Source organism: Theropithecus gelada, chromosome X, assembly GCF_003255815.1.
Source record: "Theropithecus gelada isolate Dixy chromosome X, Tgel_1.0, whole genome shotgun sequence".
In the NCBI taxonomy this organism is placed as follows: domain Eukaryota; kingdom Metazoa; phylum Chordata; class Mammalia; order Primates; family Cercopithecidae; genus Theropithecus; species Theropithecus gelada.
Window position 1 is genome coordinate 151,727,487 of NC_037689.1, and position 17,387 is coordinate 151,744,873.

At 47.9% G+C, this 17,387-nt stretch overlaps 1 protein-coding gene and 1 non-coding gene across 2 annotated transcripts; one reads left to right on the forward strand and one right to left on the reverse strand.

Moving 5' to 3' along the window:
• Positions 1-2,185: 2,185 nt before the first annotated feature.
• LOC112615312 (uncharacterized protein C2orf27A-like) lies at positions 2,186-6,510 on the forward strand. Its single transcript, XM_025371867.1, is given in 5 exon segments — positions 2,186-2,291; positions 3,263-3,394; positions 5,733-5,795; positions 5,798-5,982; positions 5,984-6,510. Coding segments are annotated over 5 exon segments (810 nt in total). The 3' UTR covers positions 6,308-6,510.
• Positions 6,511-16,955: 10,445 nt separating this feature from the next.
• On the reverse strand, positions 16,956-17,062 carry LOC112616670. Its single transcript, XR_003117710.1, has one exon. It is a non-coding gene; the product is annotated as a U6 spliceosomal RNA (small nuclear RNA).
• Between the last annotated feature and the right edge of the window lie 325 nt (positions 17,063-17,387).

The following is a 17,387-nucleotide window of genomic DNA, read 5'->3' on the forward strand; positions in this document are numbered from 1 at the left end:
AAGATCAACAAAATTGACAGACCACTAGCAAGACTAATAAAGAAGAAAAGAGAGAAGAATCAAATCGACACAATTAAAAATGATAAAGGGGATATCACCACCGACCCCACAGAAATANATTATAATTCAACATGACATGGGCCCTGGGAATGCACATGGAGCCAGATGTCTATAAAGGGCCTGAGTGTCCACTGGGGCCTGAGGTTCACCAGGAGCACAGACACCCACCTAGGACCTGGTGTCCACCTAATACCTGGTGTTCACCTAGAGCCTGGGTGATCACCTGGGATCTGATGTTCAGCTAAGGCCCAGAGTTCAACTGATGCCTGTGTGTCAGCCTGGTACCTGATGCACATGGGACGACTAGGTGCCCACCTGAGGACTGGCGTTCATGGGGGAACTGGTGTTCAGCTGTGGCTTGATGACCAGCTGGGTCCTGATGTCCTCCTGGCACCTGCTGTCCACCTGGGACTGCATGCTTACCTAGGGCCTGGTGTTCCCCTGGGGCCTGGTGTGCACCTGAGACCTGGGGTCCACCTGGGGCCTAATATACACTTGCACCTAGTATTCAGTTGGGGCCTCATATCCATCTGGAACATCATGTCCACTTGGGGCCTTGTCATTACCTAGGGACTGGCTGTCCTCCTGGTGCTTGAGTGTCCTCCAGGGGCCTGTAGTTCTCCTGGGGCCTGGGTGTACATCTCTGGCCTGATGTCCACCTTGGGATGGATGTGGCCTGAGTGTCCACCTAGGGTCTAATGTCTACCTGGGGCCTGGTGTTTCTCTGAGGCCTTATATGCATCTGTGGCTTTGACATCCATTTGAGGCCTGATGTCTACCTAAGACTTGGTGTTTAATTGGGGCATAGATTTCTTCCTGGAGCCTGATGTTCATCTGGAGCCTGAAGTTCACCTATGCTTGTTGTCTACCTGAGGTCTATGTGTCAACCTGGGGCCTGATGACCACCTTGAGTTGAGTGTTCACCTGGGGCCTGATGTCTACGTGGAGTCTGGGTGTCCACATAGGGCCTGATGTTGACTTGGGACTGAAGTATTTACCTAGGGCCTGGGTTTCTACTTAGAGCCTGACTTCTACCTGGTTCATTGTGTCAACCTGGGGCCTGATGTCCACTTAGGGCCTAGGTAATGTCCTTATGACTAAAGCCCACATGGGGGCTGAAACCCTCTCAGACCTTGTGTTACCCTAGGGCCTAGTGTCCACCTAGGACCTGCCTGCAACCTGGTGACCCCCTGGAGTCAAGGTATCCACCTTGGGCGTGATGACCAACTGGGGCTTAAGGATCTACCTAGAGACTAGTGTCAACCTGGAACCTGATGTCCACTTGGGGTCTGGTGTACACCTTGGGCCTGATGTCCACCTGGGCACAGGTGTACACTTTGGGTCAAGTGTGCCCCTGAAGCCTGAGTGTCAAGCTGGGTCTTGATGCACACTTTTAGTCAAGTGTTTAACTGGGGCCTGATTTACACCTGTAGACTGGGTATCCACCTGGGGCCTGATGCCCACTTGCAGCCAGATGTCCACCTGGCACCAAATGTCTACCTGGAGTCTGGGTGTCCACCTTGAACATGATGTATTCCAAGAGACTAGGCATTCACATTAGGCCTGGGGTCCCCCTGGTTCCTGATATCTACCTGAGGCTGGTATTGAACTGGGGCCTGTGTGTTCACTTGGAGCCCAATGTTCATTTGGAACCTGGTGTTCACTTCTGACGTGGGTATCCACCTGGATCCTGATGTTCAGCTGGGGAGTGGATATAGACCTGGGACCTGATGGCCACCTATGGTATATGTAACCCAACCACCTGGGGCCTGGTGTTCACCTGGGGCCTGATATCCACCTGGTACCTGTGTGTCAATCTAGTGCCTGATGTCCACTTGAGGACTAGGTAGACACCTGAGGCTTGGTGTTCACCTGGGGCCTGGTGTTCATCTTGTACTCAGTGTCCACCTGGACCCTGCATATCACCCTATGGCCTACATGGCCACTTGGAGCTTTATGTGCACCTGGGGCTTGAGAGTTTCCTAGTATCTGATGACTACTGGGGCCCAGGTGTATGTTGGGCCCATCCACGTGGGACATCAGGATCCAGGTGTACACCCAGGCTTCATGTGGACACCAGGCCAGGAGAACTCCAGCCCTTATCTGAACATCAGGTCCTAGGCGGATGCCCAGGCCCCATATGTACTTCAAGCCCCAGGTATACACTGGACTCCAGGTGAACACCAGCACCCAGTTGGATACACACACTCAAGGTGGACACCAGGCCCCAGGTGAATTCCTACATACCAGGTGAACATCAGGTCTCAGGTGGACACCTGGACCCCAGGTGGATACTAGGCTCTAAATCAATACCAGGTCTCAGGTTGTCCTCAGGAGCCATGTGGACATTAGTCATCAGGAGGTTACCGAGGCCCAAAGTGGACATCAGGCCCCATGTTGACAAAAGAACTAGTTGGAAGTCAGGCCCCAGGTAGATACCTAGGCCCTAGGTAAATACTTAGGTCCCAAGATGACAGCAGGCCCTATGTGAACACTCAGAACTCAGGTAGACATCAGGCCTCAGGTGTACATCTGGGTTCATCTGGAATCTGGTGTTACAGGCCCCATGTAAACACCAGGCCTTAGGTAGATACCCAATTCCTAGGTGGATATCAGAGCTCAGATTGACACAAAGACCCCGGTAGACATGATGTACCAATGAATATCCAGGCCCCAGGTAAATACCTAGGCCCCAAAACGACACCAGGGTCTATGTGGACACACAGGCCCCAGGTAGGAAACAGGCCCAAGGTGGACACTGGACTGGACATCAGGTCCTAGGTTGACAACCTTGCTTCAAGTTGACACCAGGCCCCAAGTGAACAGCTGGACACTAGTCCCCTGGTGAATACCTAGGCTCAAGGTTGACATCAGGCCCCGCGTGAACACAAGACCCCAGATAGACACTTATGCCCTTTATGCCCTAAGTTTACATCAAGCTTCAGGTGGTTCCCCAGTCCCCAGGTTAACATCAGGACCCAGATGGTCAGCAGTTATCAAGTGGATTCCTAGTCCTCAGGTGAATATCAGGCCCTAGGTGGATACCTGGCCCCAGGTGGATACCAGGATCCTGGTAGACCTCAGGTCCCAAGAAGACACTAGAACTCAGGAGTACATTAGGCCACAGATTAACACCAAGGCACCAGATGAATACCAGGCCAACTTGTGGACATCAGGCCTGAGAAGTGTCCTTGGGTCCCAGATGGATATCAGGCCCCAGGTGAACATCCAGCCAGCACCCAGATGAACATCAAGCTTCAGGTAAACCTCATGCCCCAGGTGAACTCCAGGCTCCAGCTGAACATCAGGCCCCAGGTGGATGCCCAGGTTCCAGGTGCACATCTGACCACAGTTGGACATTCAACCCCAGGTGACCATCAGGCCATGAGTGAATGCATGGTTTCCAGGTGGATATCAGGTCAAAGGTGAACATCAGTCCCCCAGTGGACATCAGGCCCAAGGTGGACACTGAACTAGAGGTTTACATCAGGCCACATATTGACACCTAGTCCCAGATGAACATCAGACCCCAGGTGGATATCCAGGCTCCCAGTGAATTTCAGGCACCAGGTTGACATTCAGGCCCCCATTGGTCATTTGGCCTCATGCAAACTCAGACCCCAGGTGCACATGATGTCTCAACTGGACACCAACCCCTAGTTTGATACCCAAGTCCCAGGTGGACACCAGGTCCAAGGCTGACACTCAAGCCCTAAGTGAACACCACACTCTAGGTGAATAATTCAACCCATGTGGTCATTAGGACCCAGCTGGATACCAGTCCCCAGGTTAACACAAGGCCCCTGGTGGGCATCTAGGCACCAGCTGAACATCAGGCCTTATGTAAACACCTGGGTCTCAGGTGAACACTGTGCCCCAGGTGGACATCAGGCCCTAGGTGGATACGGGGTCACAGGTGGACTTCTAGCCCCTGGGAGACATCCAGTCCCAGGTGGACATAACCGTTTCCATGGATAGACCATTCCCAGGTGGACATCAGCCTCAATAGGATGGCAGTCACCAGGTAGACATCAGGCCTCAAATGGACACCAAGTTCCCAGATGTACAGCAGGCCTCAGCTGAACCCCAGACTCATGTGGACATCAGGCCACAGGTAGACACCATGCCTTAGGGAGATACCTAACTTCAAGTGGACATCAGACCCAAAGTGGACACCCAGTCCCCAGGTGGACAATCAGGGCCCAGGCACATATCAGGCCTTAAGTGGACACCCAGGCCCCAGGTTCATATCCAGCTCCCAGGTGATCACCAGGCCCCAGGAAGACACCAGGCCTTAGGTGAACAACAGGATGCAGTAGGTCATCAGGCCACAGCTAGATACAAGTCCCTGGTGAACATAAGGCCCCAGTGGGACATAGATCTAAAGCAGACATCAGGCCCCAGGTGAACATACAGACCCAAGGTAGAATTCACCCTGAGGGGAACATTTGGCCCCAGGTGCACATCAGGCCCCAGGTAAATACCCAGTCCCCAGGTGGACATCAGCCCGCAGGTCAACCACAGTCCCCAGGTTGATACCTGGTCCCCAGGTGGCTACCCAGTCTGCAGTGTAACATTAGGCCCGTGTAGGATCCCAGGCCCCAAGTGGATTCCTAGGCCCCTGGTGAACATCAGGCACAGGTGTCCAAGAGGCCCTGGGGAAACATAACTGTGTACAGGTAAGGAGTTGACCTGTGGGGAGGGTGAGCAGTCAGCAGCCCAGTGGGGTCCTGAGTAGGTCTTCTGGAAGGAGGAGGCTGAGGGGATGGAATCTTAAAGAGGTAACCTCACTTCCTTGGCGACAGATCCTAACGGAACTTAGAATTTTGGTAACCAGGCCAGGCACAGTGGCTCACACCTGTAATCCCAACACTTTGGGAGGCCGAGGTGGGCAGATCATGAGGTCAAGAGTTCGAGACCAGCCTGACCAACATGGTAAAACCCCCATCTCTACTAAAAATAAAAGAATAACTAGCCGGGTGTGGTGGTACACGTCTCGTGCTTGTAATCCCAGCTACTCAGGAGATTGAGGCAGGAGAATTAATTGAATCCAGGAGGCGGAGGTTGCAGTGAGCCAAGATCATGCCACTGCACTCCAGCCTGGGCAACAGAATGAGACTCTATCTCAAAAAAGAAGAATTATTCTGGTAACCAGGCACCCACATCCTAGGGTCAGCCCTGTAACCAGCTCAGTTGGTGGGAGACGCTCAAGAGAACAAGATGTTCCTGCGCTGCATCCCCACATCTCAAGGCTGCTGCTTCAGGATTGGTGGGAGTGAGAGACTTTCTTTTACGACGATGCCCATGTAGGCTCATCCCTCACCCCAGATGCCTCTGGCAATGTGGCAGAAGCCCCCCCAGTTACCTACCACAGGACAGGAGTCACCAGGTAGACAGCAGGTCCCAGATGGACACCAAGGCCCCAGATGGAGCTATCAGGCCAGGCCTCACCAGTGATCTCACCAGTGCCACATCTGCACATTGTCCTTGTCCAGCTGGAGCCTCTGGAGCTCATCGAGACACAGGCACATGGTGAAGTCACCTGCAGTCTGGAAGACTTTCCAGGGTTGATGTTTTCAGGCTGAAATTCCTTTAAATTCAGTGAGGTTGTTTTCATGTTTAGAAATTCCAGTGGAAAGTGAGTGATATTGGTGACTTTTCTCCTTTTTCAGTTCCTGCTTCAGGTGCAGAAATACAGCTATTTCCAGTGCCAGCTGTTGAGCCAGTGCCAGCACCAAGGGAAGGGCCCCTCCAGGGACAGTGCTGGAGCTAGAGGCAGCTCCAGAGCCCTCCTGCCCCTGGCATGGGATTGCCCAGGACCAGCCCAGTGAGGAGCTGCCTGACTTCATGGCACCTGCTGTAGAGCCACCAGCCTCAGCTCTTGAGCTGAAAGTGTGGCTGGAGCTAGAGGTGACAGAGAGGGGGTGACCAGCACAGCCCCAGCCAGCAGCTCCCTCACCGCTCCCAGTCCGAGGCTCAGTGGAAACCATGGAGGCAGAGACCAGGGTGTGCAACCTGGGCTCCTCTGCCTCATTGGAGAGGGACTTCTCTCATTCAGCAGAGCAGCAGCCCAGCTGCTGAAGGGTCTGCTGCTACTGCTGCTGGGGGTGTTTGCCTGCCTGTAGGAGAGCAAGTAAAGGAGCCTGTGAGCAGGGGTTCCAGCAGGTCCTCCTGCTCCCAGAGGCGGCCTCCTCCTCCAGGCATGGAGGTTTGCCCTCATCTGGGTGTCTGGGTCATTTGCCTATAATGTGCTGCCCAGGATGGGCTCTTCTTGACAGGAGGACAGGGGGTGAGGAGGCCAGGGAGCCTCTCCAAAGGAAGCTTTTAAACTCAGCAGCTACACCCCAGAATCTCCATGCCTCCACGTGCCCCAGGATTTATCCATAGCGCAACTATGAATTTCAAGTTTCTACAATAACATTGAAATAAAGTTTGACTTTTTGAAACTTCCATGACTTCTTTCATTCCCTAATACTGTAGATGGTGTTTTTGAGGCAATGTTGAAAATCTCTACTAGTTGTGGGTTTTGTTGTGGTTCTTTGTGTGATTAAATTGCCATCTGATCAGGTGATATTGAAAACCCTTCAGGTATGGCTTTTAGAAGACTGTGACCTACTTTTGCTTGTGTTGACTCTCCCTCCAGCTTTTTGGAAAGAGGGATCAAGTAGGTTCATTTCTCAGGCAGATCAATCACCTTTTGCCATCATAGTTTTAGCATCCATTTCCAAAATTTGGTGTACAAGTTGATATGTTGGTGTTTTTAGCTAATCTGGGGTTAAAACAGAATGCCATAGATGAGGAAACTTATACACAAATGTATTTCTCTCAGTTCTGAAGATGAAGTGGTCAGCAGATTCCAGTCTGGTGTGGGCTTGCTTCTGGTTCATAGACAGCCATGTTTCTACCATGTCCTCACATGACAGAAGGGATGAGGGAGTTCTCTATGGTGCCTTTGATAGGGGCTACTTATCCCACTCCTGTGGTCCCTGCCTTCATGATCTAATCATCCCCCAAGGCCCTACCTCCAAATATTATCACATAGGGAATTAGATTTCACACTTGAACTTGACGGGGACAATAACATTTGGCTTATAGTATCAAGTTACCCAGAGCCTTGTGCACTCAGAGGAAATCCAAAATCTTCTATAAGTATTTACTGGTCCCCTCTGGGCTTAGGGAAGTCTTTAATTGCAGCTCTTGATTCAGCTTGGTCCAAGCTTAAATTCTGCATTTGCCTGCATAACTTGTCCATGGGACAGAGGGAAGTTTAGATGCAACTGACCATTTGAGTTTTAGGACAATTGATGGAGGAGGGCTTGGCATCTGGATGAGAAGTGGAGGGAGAATAGAACAAAGGCACAGAAGGAGAGTGAGCACAATGAGAAAGGGGAAGAGGGACATCTGGTCATAAGGGCCAACTGGAGGTCAGGGAAGGTAATTTTCCTTGGATTTTAAACTCGGACCACATATCACATCAGAATCACCTGAGGGAGACATTTTCAAAGCATATTCCTGGGTTTCTTCTCTTGGAAATTTTTATTTCTTAAATCTTGAGTTGTGCCAATTTATCTGTATTTATCATAAGAATTTTGGATAATTCTCACTTATCCAGAACTCCAGGTGATACCTCACAAGAGAGACTGCAACTTTAAGAAGTGTGACTTTTATTGCTGCTGAATTATTTTATCTCACACCCAACTGAAAGTAAAGGATATAAAGTGCTTAGGTTGAACACAAAGTCCTCTGCCATAGGGAACATCTTCAGCAGCCACATTAGCAGAGGGATGGGTGCTAATGGTGGAGTGGACGGCTCTTTGCTTCTGACAGGGTGTCTGCTTATGTCTTAAACAAAATAGCACGGTATATATTTCATTAAGAAATCTGCTAAAAAATGAAATAAAATAGGTTCATGCTCTTAAGAGGCACAGTATTTGCTATGGCAGCAAGACCAAAAGGCTTAAGTATCAAAAATGTGCATAGTAGTTACAAACATTTTTGCATAAATAAAACAATGTGAGTATCTACATATGAAAATAACTCATGCAAAAAATATTTTTAACTGAGATTGAAATCATTTTATATACAACAAATGTTATCACTGTATTTTGAGGTAATATATTGTTTGTATATAGATGTTATAAATAATACTTAAGTTATTCGTCATTTATACAACAAATAATTCTTTGGAATCTACAAAATGCTGGTTTTGTTCTAGGCACTGAATGTACAAATTAAAATATAATATTTGTTCTTAGAGTGTGGTAGGTTAAGAAATACAAAATAGGCCAGTCACAGTGGCTCACACCTGTAATACAAAATTAGCCAAGGGTGGTGACACATGCCTGTAATCCCAGCTACTCTGGAGGCAGAGGCAGGACAATCGCTTGAAACCAGGAAGTGGAGGTGGCAGTAAGCCGAGATTGCACCATTGCACTCCAGTCTGGGCAACAAGAGTGAAACTCTGTCTAATATATATATATATATAAAATATACATATATACACACACACACACATACACACACACACACACATACAGGTTGTACTGCTGCAAACAAGAGTTACTAATAAAAAACTTCAGGAAACCTAGTGTGATTATTTTTAATAGAAATGGATATTTAAATACAGGTCTCTTGTTTTTTCTTGTGGAAATAAATGACAAGACGGAATTTCTGAGTGTTGGTATCTGAATATTTCAGCAGAGCAGGTATGGTCAGTTTTTCAGAGACATTTTACCATCTTACTTGTCCATCGGCAACTCGTAAGATATTATGTGGAACAACATCCTCTCCAACAACCTCTACTAGCAGTCTTTGTAAAGTTTGTCAATTAAATGAGTGTTTTTTTGTTTTTGTTTTTGCTTTCATTTTTTGAGACAGTCTCACCCTGTCACCCAGGCTATAGTGCTGTGTCGTGATCTTGGCTTACTGCAGTGTAAGTACTGCCTTCCAGGTTCAAGTGATTCTCCTGCCTTGGCCTCTCAAGCAGCTGGGACTATAGGTGCCCCCCACCACACCCAGCTAATTTTCGTAATTTTAGTAAAGACGAGGTTTCACCATGTTGGCCAGGTTGTTCTCAAACTCCTGACCTCAGATGGTCCACCTGTCTCAGCCTCCCAAAGTGCTGGGATTACAGTCATGAGCCACCGCACTTGACTGGGTTTTCTTTTCATTTTTTTCTTTTTTTAAAATATATACTTTAAGTTCTGGGATAAATGTGTAGAACATGCAGGTTTGCTACATAGGTATACATGTGTCATGGTGGTTTGCTGCAAAATGGGCGTAGGTTTTGCAGGTAATTGTTATAGTATTAAAAGATAACAGAACACCTAGCTAAAAAAATGCAAGGAGGCATTGATGGGCACATGTTTACCGATTGCATCCTGACTTCAGAATTAAAACTAATCCAATTTATACCTCTGCAGTCCAATGAAATTTTTCCTTAAGAATCCAGAGATCAGACATTCATTTCAGCAACCACTCCAATATGGTTTTCCACCTACTCACTCCAACGAAGCTGCTCATATCAAAACATAAGTGTTTTCCATATTGTTAAATTATAAATTGAACCGTAACTCCTTGGCCTTTGTCTTAATTTATGTATCAGCAGCATTGCACACAGTTAATCCCCACCTCCTCTTCGTGAAACTTTTCTTGATAGAATTGCAGAACACTTAACCTACTTTCCCCCACCATGTTTTTGATGATTACCCCTAGTCCTTTTGTGCAGGTTTCATCTTTACTTTTTTTTAAATGTTAGAGAACCATTAGCCTCAGGACTTTGACTTCTTATCTTTCTTATCTTTGCTTTCTTACTAATTTTTGTGTCATTAATTTCCTGATAGTTCATATTACACCTAAACTCTGGACACTACACCCAACACTCCCTGACTTATCCACTTGGATGTCAGTTACGAATCTCAAAATTAATATGTCTATATGGAGCCACTGGTACTCCCCAAACTTGCTCTTCCCCATTCTGTTTAATGGCAATTCCCATTTTATAGTTTCTCAGCTCAATATACTTGGTGTCCCCTTTTAATTCTGTCTCTGTAGCTCTGTCACTCTCTTTCTTATCTGATTCTCCCCCCTCCTCTCTCTCTTGCTCACTGTCACTCTTGCTCTCTCTCCCTGTTTCACACACACACAAACACACACACATATTTTCCGATCTGATGTGTATGGATTCCTTTAAAGTGTAGTAATTCCAGATGTTGTTTCCAAATTCACCTTCCTACCCCCACCACTTGGTAACTATAGCGCTTCCCTCACAAGGCCAAGGCTCTACTGCAGAGATGTCTTGGGAAAATAATGAGAACTATTACACATTCTTAATTCAAGGATCCTTAAAATTACAGGATCGCCATATTGGATACTAATTTAAGCTTCTGTCATTGCCCTTTTTTCAATCCAAGTCTCCACACAGCGACCACAGTAAGCAAGTAGAAGTCTCAGTCCACACTCCTTCTTTAATGTCCCTACTCCATTGCTTCTTTTCTCCTTCATAAGAGTTTCAGCTTAACGAAGCCGGGCAACTTTACATATTTTTCTATGATCTGGAGATCACTTGGTGTAAGGTAAATGATCAGTAAATATTTTCAAATAACAGAATCCATGAATAATAGCTTTGTTTGAGAGTACATTTACTTATAAAAATCAAGAAAATGGATTGGTCAAGAGAATTCTGCTTGTTTTGATTTTGTTATCGCTCGATTAGATTAGCTGTGTTAGTACAAATGTCAGCGTGGAAAGCTATAAGCACTTCCAAGACTTTAAAAGGAAAGGCATGAAGTTTAAATATCTGCTCCTTTTATTTGAGCCACCAAGAAACAAAACTTTTTAAATATATTTTACATATGTATAAAATCTAATTTTTCTCTCTTTATCCCTGAATACTTTTTAAAGTTATTCATGTCCTCATTATTTTTTAATCCACTTCAATAACATTTTAAAATATATTTTCAACTTCATTAAGAATATCTTTGTGTTCCACTGAATAGCTTGCCAAATAATAAAACATTAGTAGTATAATTTCCTCATAAACATTATTTAATTTGTTTGGTTAAACATAGATTTCCTACTCTCAAGTCATAATTTCATTCAAGTATAATATATCTCACTTGACCTTTGCGAGGTTTTCATACCCTGTATTTGTCATTGAAATTGGTTTTTGATATTTGAACCACAAGTTTATAATTGTATTGTTGGTTAGACTGGTCTGTAGAATCCTTTGTTTTGATTCTGTGGTTTATTCATTAGAGAGTAGCTGTGCTACTGTAAATTTTGAGGTCAAAAGCTTAAAACATTTTATATGTTTTAAAACAAAGTGCATGGCATTTAAATACCTATTCCTTAAAATTTGGAAGGTTAACACCATACAAACCCAGAGCCTGTATTTTTAGATTAGTAGCATGTAGACATTTTCAATTTCTTCTAAAGTTGGAAAAAATAAACATTTTGTATAACATGTTTCTTGATAACAGAAGGTAAATACTTAACTTTCACTTAAAAGAAATTTGGTTACACTGGAAGGAAATTTGGCTAATATAAGTTAGATACATTTCTAATTAAAACAATAATTTAAGATAAATAATGCTCAAAGAACAGTGGTCATTGCATTTATTCCAGAGAGAGGAAGTTTATCCTGATCTGGCTGTAATAACATAGTAGGTAGAACTGCTGGCGTGGACACCCAAGCAAGGAAGGGAAGCTAGTGTCTCAAGGGGTCACACTGAGACGGAAAGGGGTCAGGGCCCAGACTTGATGTCACCTGGACTCAACCACCATGTCTCAGAAGAAGAAATGATCTTCCCCTCCTGGTGCTGAGCCAAACCAGGAGCTTGGCAGTGTTGCACACGGGATAGTCCTTGCTGGAGACATGTGGAGACATGTTTGACAAGTTGCTGAGGTGCCTGCTGGGCCAGGCCCTTGTCATGAAATGAGTTTGCATCCTGAGGAAGGCTTTTTATTGGAAACCTGACAGGGATCCAATTTCCCCTTTGCCTTAACCCCACAGGAGCACAGTAGACAGGGAGGAGGTCACCCAGGTGGCTGCTCCTGCTTGGCCCCCACTTCCCAGACCATTCCAGGCAGGGAGAGCCACTGAGCCGACTCCATGGGCTGCCCACATGGGGTCTGGACCCAGCCACCCTCCTGTGCCTGGCAGGTAGCGCTTGGGCCATCACAGGACCCATCGTGTGGTGATCAGTGGCCCACCACCTGCCCTCATGGCAGGTGCAGTTCACAGGTGCTGTCCCAGGCCTGGCACCGTGGCCTTCCCAGCCTGGCCCAGGAGAGTGGGCATGAATGATCCTTGTCTGTGCCCCTTCAGGCCATGTGGGTTTGCACACTCACTGTAGAAGTCCCTCTAGGCCCCTTGTCAAATGAGTTATGCATGACTTGCTTAGTCCTCATGCCCCGGGTCGGGGAGGAGTGCAGAGTCTGCACCCTAAATCCCCTAGGGTCTGAAGGTGGTCTCCCGGGAGACCTCTGTCCTCTCCAATGACATAAGCCTCCCACATGGCCTCAGCTCTCTCAGGTGACATCCTTCCATGGTGACTCTGGCTCTTGCAGGAGGTGGGCTACCACAGGGACATGAGCTGTCTAACTGCCATCCTCCTCCTGTATCTGTCGGATGAAGACAACCTTCTGGGCACTGGATCAGCTGCTGGCCGAGGAGAGGCACTCCCTGCAGGGTAGGTGGTCAGCTGCCCCCAGGGCCTCACATAGTCAGGCCATGGGACAGCCACCCTGGTTGGGTGATCCTGACTTCCAGGCAAGGCACCTTCCTTGCAACCCAGCTTGTTAGGAGCCTTCAGGGCATCCCTGCTGAGGGTCCCATAGGAGCCCAGAGCTGAACAGGGACCCTTTCACTTCAAGGCAGACACCTTTCATCCCCAACAGCAGAGGGCACTGTGGCCTCCCACTGGCCACCCCGTGTGTCCCAGAGCCACAGCCCTCCAGCCCTGACTTCGTACAGGTGACTGTCACTTCCCCAGTCCTCCTACCTTCCAGCTGGCCACACACCCAGCTGCCCTCCCAGCCCACATATGGGCCAATGAAGTTGAGATGGCAGTGGCTGCCCATCCCATGTCCCCAGCCCCACCCCATGTCTGGGAGATGGCCATGTAGCCCCCTGGCACCCATCACGTTCCCTCCACTGGCCACTGCCTGCCTCAGCCCTGCCTCACAGCCTCAAAGGCAGGCCTGCCTTCCTGGCACCTCTACCCAGGATGCTGCTGTGCAGTGCCTCCAGCTAGGGCCCACCTCCCTAGAGCTGAGGCCACATGGTAGGGTCGCCTGATGGAAGGGAGGAAAGCTTCAGGGTCCGGTGTCCCCTGCCACTGCCCAGTCCTTCCAGCTGATGGCTCCACATCTTGGGAGTGGGCTCTGATGCATGATGGGTTGGGGGCTTCTCAGTATTCTACAGCCCCAATACTGCTCAGCTCCGGAGGCTCCTATTGCACCAGGAGCAGGTATTACACAAATCCTTCCCAAAGATCATGCCTGCTGAGTGGATGACACCCTCACCTCTTTCCCAGAGGCCCAGGGTCCCATGGGGCAGGGAAACAGGGGAAGATGGAGCTCCTCAAGGGGCTGACAAGAGGCTGAGTCCCAGCCAGGGCCTCAGTCAACATGGGGATTCTCCATGGGTTTGGAGTTGAGTTTTCTTTTCCTGCCCTGGAGGAGGAGGCAGAGGTACTGGGATGGGGGCCGAGCTCCAGCTGAGCAGGGTTAAGGGAAGTGTGTCCACCAGGAGTCTGTGCATGGGGGAGTTGTTAGGGAAGCACTGGCCACTGCTCAGTGTTCTGCCCCAGGGCAGCTCAGGGGACCCTGAGCACCTATGCTCCTCCTTTCAGGACCAGAAAGGGCCGTGCATTGAGGTTTGCTGAGTTGGCTACTCTGGTTTCGTTGATGGGGTAAGGAGGCACAGGGAGACTCCAGTCTAGGGACCCTCCTGTCCCACAGTGCCCAGCTCCCCCAAGAGGACCTGGCTCACCCCCAGCCCACAGGGAGCACAGGGAGGTATCTGCATGGCACAGAAGCCAGGCCCTCCTCAAGAAGGGGCATCCCATGGCAGAGGCCAGGAGTCAGGCCCACTACTGTTTTCACAATGTTCATTTTATAAGGTGATAGGGTTTGGCTGTGTCACCACCCAAATTGCATCTTGAACTGTAATTTCCATAATCCTCATGTGTCATGGGAGGGACCCAGTGAGAGGTAACTGAATCATGGGGCAGTTTCCCCCACGCTGTTCTCATGATAGTGAGTTCTCATGAGATCTGATGGTTTTAAAAGCATCTGGCATTTCCCCTGCTTGAGGTGATGAATGCCCCATTTACCTTGATGTGATTATTACACATTGCATGCTTGTGTCAAAATATCTCACATATCCCATAAATATATACACCTACTATGTACCCATAGAAATTAACAAAAATAAATTTTAGCATTAAAAGTGTGAGTTTTTAAAGGTGAGGTTTGCTCTCCAGCGCTGGTCCCTGCCAGGTGTGACCTTCATGTCTTCTTTCCACAAGGTCTGGGCCCCCATCTGCAGAGGCCGACAGTTCCCAGAGCGACTTTCCTCAGAAAATAGGATCTTAGGGGAGACAGTCAGAGGAGGGGGCCTTGTTCTCCCCACTGCACAGCCCCTCATGGGGATTGGAAAGTGAGGGTCTCCCAAGTGGCAGTCACCCTAAGCTGTGCTGTGGGAGGAAGCATAGGGAATATAGGTCAGTGCTGGGACAGCATTTCCTGATCCTGACTTGGAGAAGGTGTTAAAATCCCGACATTCCTGACTCCTCCTTTGTGGGAGCCCCCACCCTGTAGCTCTCACAGGGTTGTTGGGAGGGTCACCTGTGGTGATGGGTTTGGAAGTGCTTTGTGAATGACACGGTGAGCCTTCTTATTCTTGTCACTGGCCTTTCCACCTTCAATACTAATTGCCTGGGGATCTCCAGGCCTCAAAGTCTAATCCTGGAAGGGTATGAGGTGTCTGTAGTGGAACATTCTACACCTCCTGGGAGGTCCCTCACTTCCACCTTCACCTGACATAGCCCCTGCTCCTGTTCCCTCAGCCTGGAGAGCTTGCCCAGGAGCACAGGGTGGTACTGGACTGACCTCTTTAGAAAGGGTGATTACATCCTCATTTCAGCTCTCCCTCTTCCTAGCTTGCCACATAGAATTCTGGGGCTCCATGCAGCATATGCTGGAAATGAGAGGGAGAACTTCTAGGGCAGGGATCTGCCCCAGATGGGGACAGAGGAGTATCCTGGAGTCTGGGTGTCAGGAGTGTGAGCCCTGCCCAGGTAGCCAGCCCCTGTCCCATGCTGCTCGGTGCATGATGTTTCCTGCACAAGCTTCCTTTAGAGGGACGATTCCAGAGTGACTGCAGTGAGGTCCATGCTGTTGGGGGTGACAGAGCAGCCCTGGAGGCCCTCTGCTCTTACACTGGCAGGAGGTGGCCAAAGAGAAGCAGGCAGAGGAAGCTTCTCCAAGCAGGCTTGGGAAGAAATTTCCACATATCATTCATGTCACTCTTGCCACTAGAAGGACAATTTCTACAGTGGAGTGGAAGAAAACGACTATGCTGTGGGAGAGAATGGATCCATCCAGAAGAGCAAGGTAGGAGGGGGAAATGTGCCCATTGTCAGAATTTTGTGTCTTTTGAAGACATTTTCCAGAATTCTACTTTTGAAGGATGCCCCTTTTGACAGTTACTGAGGAAGTAGTGGGACATTTTCAAAGCCTTTTATATTAAAAACAAAAAACAAAAAACAAAAAAACGCAATACACTGCTGTGGGTCTGTGTGCAGGGATGACGAAGAGCACAGCTGCCACTGTTATGGGTCACAGATGCTATGGGAAGTGCCTTAACACACACAGATGTGCTTCATGCAACCTGGTGAGGAACATCTCTAAAACATTTTACAGTTGAGAAAATTCAGTGTTGAGGAGGTTGAATGCGTTATCCAAGATCACACATATGTCCTGACAGAATCAGGGTTCAATGCAGAATTATGTATCATGAATTATAGGGGTGTATTTTCAACAAGAGTCAAACTCCATCTCAAACAAAAAATACTTCTACCTTCCAGTCGGGTGCAGTGACTCATGCCTATAATCCCAGCACTTTGGGAGGCCAAGGCAGGTGGATCACTTAAGGTCAGGAATTCGAGATGAGCCCAGCCAACATTGTGAAATCCCATTTCTACTAAAAATACAAAAATTAGCTGGGCATTGCGGTGCACACCTATGATCTCAGCTACTCGGGAGGCTGAGGTAGGAGAATCGCTTGAAGCTGGGAGGTGGAGGTTGCAGCGAGCTGAGATTACACCACTGCACTCTAGCCTGGGCAACACAGTTATCTCAAAACAAAAACAAAAACAAAAAACAAAAGAAAAAAACTTCTACCTTCCAATCCCCAAATTCACCCCCAACCCAACAAAACGAACTCCCCCACATCCCAAGCCACCATAATAACATGTGTCTGCTGATGCTCTTTAAACTTATACTGGGGTCATCTTTTGTTGCTGTTCAAAATATTATTTCCCCTCAGTTGATACAGATGTTCTAATTCTCCTCAAGGGTTTTGTTCCTTTTTGATCTTCAGTGCCACTGTGCCTCTGGAGAATTTAAATGAGTCTACTGAGATTCCCATTTTCTGGCTTTTTCAAGCCCCTCATTGCTTATTCCTTGCTATCTGGAAGGCATTTTGTTTTACAGAAGGTGTTCAAAGACTCAGGAACTTAAAGGTCAAAATGTACATTTGGAACAGAATTAGAAACAAAGATTTACTAGAGACATATACTGTCTCCATAGCTCAGGAGACCCGATATTGATTGTTAAGTTGTGAATTCTCCTGAAATTAATCTCTAGATTTAACATAATCCTTTTCTTTTTAACTGGAACCCTTCATGAATTTGTATGTCATCCTTGCACAGGGGCCACACTAATCTTCTCTATATCATTTGAATTTTAGTATATGTGCTGCCAAAGCAAGCACGAGCACAATCCTAATAAAAATCTAAGCAGAATTTTTTTAGAAATGGACAAGTTGATTCTAAAGTTTACATGGAAAAAGGAAAGGACAGGCCGGGCGCGGTGGCTCAAGCCTGTAATCCCAGCACTTTGGGAGGCCGAGACGGGCGGATCATGAGGTCAGGAGATCGAGACCATCCTGGCTAACACAGTGAAACCCCGTCTCTACTAAAAAATATACAAAAAACTAGCCGGGCGAGGTGGCGGGCTCCTGTAGTCCCAGCTACTCGGGAGGCTGAGGCAGGAGAATGGCGTAAACCCGGGAGGCGGAGCTTGCAGTGAGCCGACAT